The sequence below is a fragment of the Hyaena hyaena genome, unplaced genomic scaffold, assembly GCF_003009895.1.
Source record: "Hyaena hyaena isolate Hyena2069 unplaced genomic scaffold, ASM300989v1 scaffold_1877, whole genome shotgun sequence".
Taxonomy (NCBI): domain Eukaryota; kingdom Metazoa; phylum Chordata; class Mammalia; order Carnivora; family Hyaenidae; genus Hyaena; species Hyaena hyaena.
In genome coordinates, this window is record NW_024082514.1 from 108,736 (window position 1) to 121,242 (window position 12,507).

The 12,507-nt window shown below is 47.8% G+C and overlaps 1 protein-coding gene across 10 annotated transcripts in view; it reads right to left on the reverse strand.

The window, feature by feature from the left end:
- INTS6L (integrator complex subunit 6 like) overlaps positions 1–7,951 on the reverse strand; it is a 62,719-nt gene extending 54,768 nt beyond the window's left edge. For 9 of the 10 annotated variants that reach the window (XR_005527111.1, XR_005527110.1, XM_039225045.1 and 6 more), the window contains exons 1-2: positions 7,632–7,951; positions 7,413–7,490 (exon numbers count right to left, since the gene is read on the reverse strand). Coding sequence is in view for 8 of the 10 variants with exons in the window: in XM_039225045.1 (XP_039080976.1) it covers positions 7,413–7,490; positions 7,632–7,742 (189 nt within the window). In the remaining 2 variants the exon portion in view is untranslated. The remainder of the gene's footprint in view (positions 1–7,412; positions 7,491–7,631) is intronic. The other variant, XM_039225042.1, reaches the window with a different exon arrangement.
- Positions 7,952–12,507: the final 4,556 nt, after the last annotated feature.

Consider the following 12,507-nt stretch of genomic DNA (forward strand, 5'->3'; position numbering starts at 1 on the left):
TGCCTTTCATTCTGCCTCCTCCATCGCCCACCTCAACGCAGGCTGCTGTGAATAACCAAACAAACGCACAGACGCCAAGCTTTGCCTCATTTCTCTTCAAATCCATCTCCTAGCTCCCCATCCCAGCAAAAATGTACAAACTCTAGCTTGGAGGTTTCAAAGCCCCTTTGTGGTCCGGTCTCGGCTAGTTACAATCCTGACTGGATGAACTGAATTCACACCACTGTGTCCTGCCCACCCTCCTCCCTCACCTCCGATCTGCTGGTTAAGAGTCCACTGTTCTTTGGGCGCCTGGGTGGCGCAGATGGTTAAGCGTCCGACTCCTGATCTCGGCTCAGGTCATGATCTCACAGTATGTGAGTTAAAGCCCCGGAAAAAAAAAAAAAAAAAAAAAGAGTCCACTGTTCTTGACACACCCCATACCTTAATCCACTTTTTCCAGTCACCTTCTTCCAATGTCCGTTCTCAAGAACTTTGATGACAAGGACCGCGTCTTTTACTCTGCTGGTCTCCCCCTGGGCCAGGTCTTTCCGGCCTATGTCGTAGGCCCCTGTAACAAACCTGGTCCAGAGAGCGTGCTCGGTGAACCTACGGCAAGTGAACAGCTAGACTGCGACAGCAGCAATCCACCACCAGCCTTCTCTCCTGGAAATACCATTTGATCATATCACCATAGGGGTGACAAAGGTCAGACCAACAGTTAACCTGCAGTGGAGGAAGGGATCGCAGGAAGAGGCAAGAAGCGTTTTCTGTGTCGATGGAAATGTTCTGCATCTTGGTCTGCGGTGGCAGTCACATGAACGTACAAAGGTGTAAAAATGCATCAAGTCGTGAACATTGATGTATTTTAGAATGTAAGTTATACTTCAACAAAGAAAGGGTTTGCATATATGCTGGTCTTGCAGGAAATACAATTCTGCCACATTGTACACCTGAAGCTGTGGGAAAATGCTGGTTGTGAATGGTAAACACATCAAATTGTTAATAGTGAGCAGTCTCTGAGGAAGAGGGGTAGAAATGGGAGCATGGACTGGGTAGCTCTCACACTTACATATCCCTTGAAATCTTTTTTTTTTTTTTTTTTTTTTCTATTTACTGAGTGCCTGCTAAGACCTAGGCACTCCCTTAAGTGCTCGGAGTACAAATAGAAGTTCAAATATGTGCCCTTGAAAGAGCTCACAACAGAGAAGTCAACATGAACACTGGGAATCACCACATGACGTGCTAATTGCTACAGTTAAGGTCTGGACAGTGTCAAGGGATCACAGTGGAGTCGTCACATTGTTGGGAGTATGGGTGGGGCCGAGGGGCAGGATGACTTTTGAGAATGCACAATCAAGGGTCGAAACACGTCAGGCCAACAAGTATGTCCCCGGCAGAGGGAACAACATATACAGTGGTACAGAAGCAAGGGGCTTAGTGAGAGTCTGGCAAAGACGGATGAGGTCCCGGGGAAGGGGAGACAGTGGAAAGACACACTTGGGAAGGTGAGCTAGATCACGGAGGTCTTGGAGGAGTCTGGCTTTTACTCTGAAATGTACCGGGGAACCCCTGAAAGATGGTAGTAGGGGAGCGACTTTACTTCAAGTTTATTTTAAGAATGACCAATGTAGGGGCGCCCGGGCAGCTCAGCTGGTTGAGTGTCGGACTCTTGATTTTGGCTCAGGTCGTGAGCTCAGTTCGAGCCCGGAGTTGGCCTCTGGGCTGATATCAGGGAGCCTGCTTGGGGTTTTCTCTCCTTCTCTTTCTGCCCCTCTCCCACTCTCTCTCTCTCAAAATAAAATAAATTAAAAAAAAAAAAAAAAAAGAATGGCCAAGCCAGTGGCAGTAAGGGGGAGGAATCAGTGAGGAGCAAGACCAGACCGGAAGTAGGGAAACCAGTGGAGTGGCTGTTGCAACAGCGGGCCAGGTGAGGAAGGATCAAGAGTGAAACAAGGAAGGTATAGGAAAGAATGAATGGCTAGAGCTTTTCGCTGTATAAGCTTTTCTGTATAAGCTTTTCGCTGCCCGCCTCCCAATTCCCACCTCTGGCAACTACCGATTGGTTTTCTGTATCTATGAGCTTGTGTTTTGTTTTTGTTTTAGATTCCACGTATAAGTGAGATCATACAGTATCTGTCTTCCTCTGTCTAACTTATTTCACTTAGCACAATCCATGTTTTGCAAATGACAAGATCTCCTTCTTTTATACGGCTGAATTATATATGTACCACCATTCCTTTATCCATTTATCCATCAACGGACACTTACATTATTTCCATATCTTAGCTACTGTAAATAACGCCGCAATAAACATAGGGGTCTGGGGTGCAGGTATCTTTTCAAATGAGTGTTTTATTTTCTTGAGATAAATACCCAGAAGCAGAATTGCTGGATCTTAGGGGAGTTCTATTTTTAAATTTGTTGAGGAACCTCCATACTGTTTTCTATAGTGGCTGCACCAGTTTGCATTCCCACCCATAGTGCACAAGGGTGCCCTTTTCTCCCTCCACATCCTCACCAACACCTGCTATCTCTTGTCTTTTTGATAATAGTCATTTTAACACGCACGAGATGATACCTCACTGTGGTTTTGATTTGCATTTCCCTGATGCTTAGTGACATTGAGCATCTTTTTACGTACCTGTCGGCCATCTCTATGTCTTCTTTGGAAAAACGTCTGTTCAGAGCCTCTGCCCGTTTGTAAATCAGATCAGTATGTTGCTATTGAGTTGGAGGAGTTCTTTACAGATTTTGGACGAGAACCTCTATCAGATATGAAGATGATGTGCAAGTATTTGCTCCCATTCTGTAGGTTGCCTTTTCATTTTAATAGTTCCCCTCCCCTTTTCTTACTTCAAAATAACTATCATCCCATGCTTCTAATTGCCAGTGAGGAAGGTGAAGAGGAAGGAAGGTCGAGGGAGACACAGGTCATCGTAAGAGTCAATGCGTCGCCTTTGTGGCATTTTGCGTTTGGAGCGCACCCTCTAGTCTCAGGTTCCTCTCACGGGGCTGTGTGTCACCCAAAAGCACTTCCTTAGCTGCCAAAGGGAAAGGCTCCCCTAAAGGTCACTCTTTCGTCCAAACAAGGCCCATAAAATATGCTAATGGGCATATGAAAAAGTTATGCCTTCGTTAAAATGCCAATAAACGTTGGGAACACAGATCATTTAAAAGGCCCTCAATCTGTAAGCCAACATGCTGGCCTTGCTGACACATGGTGACAAAGGCACGCAGATACCAGAAAAGACAACTAGCTACAGGATGTGAAAAAAAGCAACACGCAAGGGAAAATTTCACTTTTTCAAATGCCCTATATTTTCAAATTACAGACTTGGGCTATTTCTTTGAAACATCTCTTCCTATTTATAAAAAAAAACAAAAACAAAAACAAAAAAACCCAAACACTTCTGCCCACTATTTATACATGTGTTTCAGCTATTTCGAGAAAAGTGACTCAAGTTGATGCTAAAAAAGCATTTCCTTCCATAAAAAAGATATCATTTTAAGAATGTCACTTCAAACACCACACTATTTTGAATATTTATTATGTTCTCCCGTCTCAGGGTTCACTTGCTTCTTGGTGCCCTCAGTTTGCTTGGAGCTGGTAGCACCAGCAAGCCTACTTCAGCTATTTTTCACTAAATAAAAGGAAATTATGATTCATGGCAAAACAAACACACAGGGCAGGAGAATCTCAGCCAAAACTACTAAGAATGATCATGCAAAACAAAGCCTGCTTTAAAAAAAATTTTTAATGTTTATTATTTTTTTTGAGAGAGAGATAGTGAGCAGAGAAGGGACAGAGAGCGAAGGGAGACACAGAATGTGAAGCAGGCTCCAGGCTCTGAGCAGTCAGCACAGAGCCCGATGCAGGGCTCGAACTCACAAACCACCAGATCATGACATGAGCTGAAGTCAGACACTCAGCCGACTGAGCCACCCAGGCGCCACTAAAGCCCACTTTTTAAACTGATGTATTCATCTTATATGGATACACTAGAAATTTTAAAATATCAAACAGGGTTTCATCCTAGCTGTGTACACTAAAGATACTGGTGTATAAAAGCAGTGTTAACACTTGTGACGCTATGTCACAGATGGAGTACAACATTCTTGCATTCCACATGCTTTCTGCATGGTCCCCAAATCAAACCTAATTCCATCTACGCCAAGCTGACTGCAAGTAACAGGTATGACGAATGTTAGAAGAGCACATAGCCATTCCTAAAGGGATGTGACGAAAGAGACCACTGAGTCCTAGGTGAAATACTATATTCATGTACTCAACAGTATCCATCAGAGAAAAATTCCAGCCACTGTAACTTTTCACAAGATTTATTGTCAGAGCCTGTAAGTGGATATACTGGGAATAGTTCCACGCCTGTTAGGAAAAAAAAAAAAATCCTCCCAACCAAATGAACAACTCATGCCTGTTATGCACCGACAGCACCGAATCCTCCAGTAGGAAGAAACAAATTTGTTCTGCAGTGTTTGGAGCTCGATGGAACCAAGACCTGAGAAATAACCAGTTATTTTGAGAAGAGATAAACAATGACCCGCCAACTGTAGAGCAATTGAGAAATACAGTTCACATTATTCTGCAGAAAAATAAGCTACCAGTAAAGCCCTATGTGACATCACTTGGCCGAAGGGACCCAGACCCTTAATGAAGAGTGAAGTTTTGAGTAGGGACTAAGATGCCTGCTGACAATCAAAGAAAGGCCTATTTGATAATCGGTGTGACGGAAAACAGACCTTTCTGGCTCCCAGCTATTAGCTAATGAAAGCCTCCACTAACGTTAAAGAAATATTCACCAGATGTTCTAAAATTTCAGGCCTTCCCAGATGCCTGGATCCTAAAAGCCAAAGAACAAATAGCTACCACATGCTGAGGGGAGGGGCGGGGGGGGGGCGGCGCAGAGGAGACCCAGCAAAAGAAAATGCTCCCGAAGATGCACATCATTAGTGATTCAGGTACGGACGGCAACATGACAAGAACATCATTAAGAGGCCTAACCATTAAGCATGTTCTAGCACATGTCGTTATCATACACGACTGAAATGAAAAACCTGAGCAAACATGTGAAAAGCCTCAAGACTAAAGAATAAGCTAACTAATGATCGGTAATTAAAAGTATTACACGGAGCGCCTTCTCATACCCGATCTACAGAAGAAAACAAAGATCAAATTCAACTCGGAAGGATGCTTTTTTTCCTAAAGGGGAAAAAAAACCTGTGATATATAACATGGTTAACAGATGAAATTTCCGCTAAAGACGAAGTCCAACTTTTCCCCTCTGTTCATAGAACTATCTGAAGCCTCTGAAATACCATGGATAAGTTACACGGCCACTAAAAATTTTAAGCATGAAGACTATGCAGCAACCCGGAATAATTCACGGGACAAAATAGGTGGGAAAAGCAGAACACAAAGTAATATGTATACTGTGATAAAGACGCTAGGTAAAACGTTGTGACCGTGGTTGTTACAAGGAGGGGGGGACGGGGATGAGGTTGGGAGGTGCGACTTTCTTTTTCCTTTCCAAAGATGCTGGAAAGGATCTTTCAAAATATTGCCACGAAATGTTTCTAGATCAAAATCAACAACAATACTTTTAAACGACAAGTCTTGCATTTCAGAAAAAAAAAGTTAAATAAGTTATCCTTTAAAGAAAAAAAAAGCCACACTGCTTTGTGGTTTATCCTTTTACTACTTCAACTTAAGGAGACTTTCAAATGGCCACGCTACAAATGGTGGGTTCTTATCTGTATTTGTACTCAAAGGGTGTTGACGTTCAGCCTTCGGACTTCTGAACATCTGCTTTTCTATGTGGAAAAAAATGGTCACACCCTTTTGGGAAACTGACATTTTTTAAAAAGCTTGTGGCATTCTGGAAGCCGTCTACTTGCTGCAGTTTTTAAAACAGATAAATCACAAACTGAAAAACAAAGCCTCCAAACCAGAACGGTTTCAAGGAGAACCTAATAATCTAACTGTTAACCCCAGCTACGGGTTACAAAATTAAAGCCTCCCTTCGGTTTCATTTCTGAAGGCGCGCTCTCTCTGGCCAACTCTTCGGCTTGCTAGGTTCCACTCTTTTAAATACTTCCCTCGGCTGAAACGGATCACAACCCGCCCAGACTGCTGCTCCCCAGCACAATTAAGATAATTCTGCGAAAAAGAAGGCGTCTAGCGAAAGACGTCAAGGATTATGGGAATATATTTTTGAAATTTCAACGTGCAAGCAGGACTCTTATGCAGGCTGACTTAAGAGTCTGAGTTCTAGTTTATCGGGCCACTGCAGGCAAGGCAGTTCTTTATCTCCTCACCATTAGGAACATAAATTAACTACCCCACGGAGGTTAAATCCTCCCTACTTTTCGCCTGTAGGTCAGAATCCCTTGGATCGAATCCTCGAATTGGACAACTGCAGCCTCGCGCAGTCGAGTCCTCCCCCTTCCTTCCTTTCTTCCCGGACAAATCCCTACGTGGCTAATAGCAACCTAATTTAGGATGTAAATAGGTAGGCCAGGTCCCTAAAAAGCTGGGCCCCCAGTGAGTTCCGATCCGCACGTCCCCGCCCCAGCCCGTCGCGGATTCGGCAGAGTCTGCAAGGAAACCTTAACAGGCGCTAAGGTGCCTGAGAGCGGGCTCGAGCGGACCGATGCCGGGGGAGAAAAGAGAAGTTTCTCCGGGTCGGGGGTGGGGGCAGGCTAGCTCCGCGGGCAGATCTGCCATCGGGTGGGGCGGGGTAGAGACCACAGACGTGCACGGGAGCCGAAGGCCGGCGGCTGACTCTGCCACGCTCTCAGCAGGAAGGGGAGTGGAGCGGGAGGAAGAGGGGGAGGGGAAGGGAGGGGAGGGGACGGGAGGGGCGGGCAGAGGAGAGGGGAGGGGGAGGAGGCAGGGCCCGGAGGAGGAGCCGGCGCCGGTAGAGCCCGCGCGCCGGGCCCACAGCACCTCTGGGCGGAGTCGCCCAGCCCGCCCGGCCCCGGGGCCGCCGCCGCCACCGCACCCGGTGCGCCCCGAGGGGGCGGGCCCATCCTGCAACCTCCCTCCGGGTCTCGGGTCCTCCTTCCCCTCCCCTCCCCTCTCCTCCCTCCTTTCCATCTCAGCAGCGCCCTCAGTCTCCCTCTCTGGCTCATACAAAAGCAAAATGTCCGCCATGTTCCGAGGCCGCCGCGGTCGGCGCCGCCGCCGGCTCGGCCCCAGCGCGGTTCGCCCCGCGACCGCCCCTCCGGCGTCCCCCGGCCCCGGCCCCGGGCGCCGCCGCCGCTCCGCCCGCCCGCCGCGCCCCCCCTCCCGCCCGGCCCGCGCGTCCCGCCGGGCGCCGCAGCACCGCCTCGGGCGGGGACAGGGGGGGCGGCAGCCCCGGGGCGCCCGGCTCCCACTTCCCGCCCGCCCACGCCCTCGGTGGCCCCTTTACCTTGATGCAGTACGGGGGTTCGTCGTAGGTGACCAGCATGTACCTGTCTCCGCGGCTGGCCGGGTCCCGGGCGCGCAGCTGCGGGACGAGGGATGACGGAGGGGGCCGCGAAGGGAAGGAGGGAGGAGGGGGCAATACAGACGTTACAGAAGCACCTAGATCCACCACCACCCCCATCCCTCGGGAGCTCTCCCCAGCTCTCCCCTCCCCTCCCTTTACCTTCAAGAATAACTCCACAGCGCCTTTGGCAATGTCCAAATAGGAGGTGCCCAGGTCAGTGCGCTGGTTCATAGAGGCGGACGTGTCTATGAGGAACAGCAGGATGGGCATCTTCCCCCGCACCCCTGGCTCCGCTGCCCTCTTGCCCTCACTGCCGCGGACTGCCACCCGAACCTTCAACTCTCGCAGAGGCAGGGTGCAGGGAGCAGGAGGAAAGGGGGGAGACGGGACGGGACGGATGCAACTGCTCCTGGCCTCCTCTTTCTGCAGCCCCACCTCCTCTCCCTCCAAGGGAACTTGAAAGTGTGAGCGTGTGTAGCCCTCGGGGCCCTCCCCCTTTCCCCTCCCCTGCCACCACTACTGCCGCCGCCGCCGCCGCCGCCGCCGCCGGGACTACTGCCCAAGCAGCCGTCCACGCTCACTCAAGAGCTCGCCCCAGACTGAGAGCTGTCTCTGTTCACCGACACACAACTTCTGTCCGCTCACCTACCGTGGGCACCATGTGACCAGGAACCACGCCATTGGCTGCCAATTATGTGCTATTTGCATATTCATTAGATGACAGTGCAGGGGGAGGGACTTGGGCGAACCCTGGGAGTTGAAGTTTGAACCCAAGCAGGGGGTAAGTAGGGGGGGGAGATGTTAAGGACCCTCCTTTAAAGGACTCGGAAGCCATTAGGATACTTAGGGTGGTTTGGATGGATATTCTCTTGCTCTTCTAACCCGATAGTTCGAAAGGAAGAGTGAATTTGAGCAACAGTTGCGCAGCACTACAGAAGCAGATGCCTGGACAGGCTGCACAGAAAACGCTCTGCTAACTGCAATCGATCAACCCTGCCAGTGGCTAAGACCAAAACATTTCAGAAGCAGCAAACTTCTTTTCCTGGCAAGACCTACTCACATTCCTTTCGATGCCTCCCCACTCTCGATCAGTATTTGTAAGGCGGTTGCTGGCCTTGCATTCCGCATGTATGTACTTAGAAAGAAAACTAAAGCTTGGAACAAACAGTTCCTAAACTGGCCTTTTGGATCTACCAGCTTCTTCAGTTTCATTGAGCTTTTCAAGTATTGGCCTGCCTGTGATGATTCCACCCGTGGTTGTGCCTGGACGGCCTTTGTGGGTGTGCCTGCACGGCCTTTATACACCGGAGGTTTCCCAACCTAGATTCGGATTCAGCTCTCCTTTATTCAGCACCTATGATGTGCCAGGCTAACCCACGTCAGCTTTATTTAATCTTTGAAATAATTATGCTGGATGGCATTATAGTCCATTTTCAGTAAAGGAAAGTGTAACTTGCTGAAATGAGGGCAACGCTGAGGGACAGTCTCCAGTCTGGCTCTATGGAGAGGCTCAGTGGAGGGCCAGCCACGCTTGGCTGACTACTTGGTGTAAAACAACTTTTAAAAATGGAGGTGTGATCCCAGCAGTATGCTACGTACAACGTGGAAACTCGAGCTTCAATGAGCTTACAGTTCATATGTTCTTTGTAATGTAATATGTATACACACACGTATATATACATATATAATACACATATACACATTCAATAACATTTTCAGAAAAAAATAAGATTTCAGAAGAGGCCGCACGGCAGTATTTGAACCAGGGACAAACAAGCAATGCAAATAAAAAATGCAGTGACAGCCCTAGGCTAGTGGTCCAGAAGTTCAGAAGGTTTCATGGACGGGCCACAGAGGCAGAAGGGAGGGATTCTGGGTTGGAAGGAATAGTGTGAACAAAACTTCAAGCCAGTAACAGTAATATGCTTGGGATGTTTCAGGCCAGTCTGGTGGGATACACCTGGCGGGAATTAATGAGGAAATCTGGATGAAAAAAGGCACTAGAAGCTTCTATTTTCATGCTGATACAAATATGGTTGGAGAAGGGCAAGGTCCACATGGGCGGACAAGCTGAAAGTGCAGGACTGGTTGGGGCACTGGTGTGTTAGTGTTCTATTGCTGTGTAACAAATTACCACAGAGTCAGCAGCTCAAGACGACACGCATGTTTATTACCTCACGGTTGCCATGAGTCAGGGATCTGGGCATGGAGCAGCTAGACTCTCTGCTCAGTCTCAAAGGCTGCAGTCAAGATGCCGGCCAGGCTGTGTTTTCATCTCGAGACTCGACTGGGAAGGAATCAGCTTCCAAGCTCAGTCAGCATGTTGGCAGAATTCATTTCCTTGTGGCTGCATTTTTGCTGTTGGCCTCTTTCAGGTCAACCTGCATTTGCCGTTCCCCACCACGTGACCCTTTCTACAGGCCATCCCAGCGTGGCTACCTGCTTGTTCAGGGCCATCAGGGACACTGCTTGCTCCCATCGCCTAAGATGGGGCCTTATATAACATAACTTAATCGTGAGTGACACCCATCACCTTTGCCATATCTGATTAACTAGAAGCAAGTCACAGGCCTCATCCACACTTAAGGAGAGAAGATTATACAGGTAGTAACACTGGGGGCTGGAAATCATGGGAGTCATCTAAGAATTCTGCCTCACATTGTGTGGGGGTGAGATTACCACCTAGAAACAAACTTTCCCTAGCTCACAGCTTTTGTTAAAGTCCTCTCCAAGTAATAATACGCCACTTTCATTCCATGAGGTCAATGCCTGGGGCTGATTGATTGATTGGTTGATTTGGTTGAAGATGTACAAGATTTCCTATTAGGAGCTTATATCATATATATATTATAATATATACATATATATCATATATGTGTGTTATGTATATATAATTTAAAAATATATTACTACTTATTTATATGATCTATATCACATAATATACATAAAAATGCCATTTGTGAATTGAGGCATATCACACTCCTTATTTATGCATTTATATCTATATAAAATACTTATTTATAGGAATAAATATAACAAATATTGAATTATCAACTATTATATTATATTATATTATATTAGTAGGTAGGTATGTAGAAACATAGAGATATGCCCCAGTTCACAAATGTCATTTTGAGAGATGATATAAAAAAAAAAATCTTCTTTATACTTTCCTCCCAACTTTTCTAGAATGAGTGTGCCCTGCTTTGATAATCAGAAAAGAGATTATGTTACAAAACTGCATACAAAGTATTCAGACAACCCCTCCAAGGTGAATACTATTGAAATAGTTTTCAAAACCGCATTGGCAGTATTCCGGAAGCACACATGGTCTCAGTCTGGCTGTGCTCCCGAGGCTGAGGGCAGGCAGGCCCCACAGGCCCATCCTTCGAATGTGCTCCCCATGCAGGTAAATGCCTTTTCATGTGTTTCCACCCCTAACAGGGCATGTTATTGATCTTTCTCAGCATAAGGACAAGTGCAATTGAAATGATATAAATATAGAATCTGAAAAGTATCTGTGTCTCATTATAAAACTATACAAGTGACAATATACAAAAAAAAAAAAAATCTAGTGGATTCATTGGCTTATTCAGATCCAGCCAAACCCCAAGCCCTAAGCATGAAACCCCTCTTCTTCACTTCCTGGAGGAAAGCAAACCCTGTATTAAGCTAGAGTGTGCATATACCTCTTTATTGCATTTCTCTGGCACAAATCAACACTAAACCCCTCGGAGCACTTCCTTTCTACATCTTTTCCCCCTCTGGACCATCACTCCCCTCGTGGTACAGGTTAAGTTGTGCTTTGGCTTTGCCTCTTGCTGGAATGTAAACTAGAGAGCAGGCAGAGCGGATAACCAGGGCCCGGTGCAAAGAGCGTGCTCATTAAATGGCTATTGAAAGAAATCGTTCGCTGCACCGCCACATTCTTTCATGGTCTTCCTGGGTGCTGCTTTCCGTGGGTTCCCAGCCTGCCTTGTCGGCCCCTGTCTGCCACCCCCCCCACACACCCACTTAAGCAGGACGGCTCCCTGTCGCTTTGGGGTTTGGGCACCAGTGGGTCTCTTCAGGCTGAGCCCTTAGCTGCTGATCCCCACCACGCCCCGCAAAAACAAAACAAAACAAAACAAAACCCTGCTGTGTCTCTGTGATTCTGCTCACGCTTCCTTCTGAAATGACCCTTCTTTAGACCACTGCTCATTGTTCGCCTCCCTCAGCCAAACCCTGCGCCTAACTGCTTTCCCACTGCAGGCCCATTATCACGGCCAGGCCGCTGGCCAGGTAACAGGATTCTTTGTTCTTTGCAGCTCAATGACCTGCACTGACTGTCCTGTCTTCCTTCTGGTTTTCTCAGGCTCTTTGAACTCGCGAGCTCTTGGAAATAGGGTCCTCTTCCCTCTTCGCGTCTCTGCACTTCCTCTGCTTTTCTTTCACTGGTAGCTTCTAAATCAATTTGCTTTAGTACCTCACCACACTCCTCCATTCTAGATCTTTCTACCTCATGTCTGGGGTTACCAGGCATCTCTCAGGGAAAAGTTCTTACCAAGCACTGCCCTCCTGGCCTTCACCCCCTTCACAACAAAAGTTAGCACTCTCTGTCCCACGTTTACACTTCCTGGCATCGGCCGTGTATTTTGGTGAGGGCTGGTTTGACTTCTGGCTCTTCAAAACATGTGACCTCCTGCCTTTAAGCGGACCGCAATGACTGCATCTTAACTAAAAGACCTTACTTAGCCTGATCGCTCCCCCTCCCGGAGCCACCTGTCACGGCTCCGAGGGGAGTAAAATTGTCTGACTTTAGCAACACCTACTCCCTCCTCAGCCGTGCAGTCTGGCTTCTCTCCCCAGCACTCTGGAAACTGCTCCGAGGTCCCCCCGGGGCCAGCTCCTGGCCGGATCCCATGGTCTGGTCTAGATTTCCCTTTGTTGACGGCAGAGCTATCTGTCACTTGCCTTTCTGAGCTCTCCCTCCCCGGCCACCTTTTCTTTCATCACCTGTCACTTCTCCCGGCGTCCTCCTTACCCTTTGGACTAT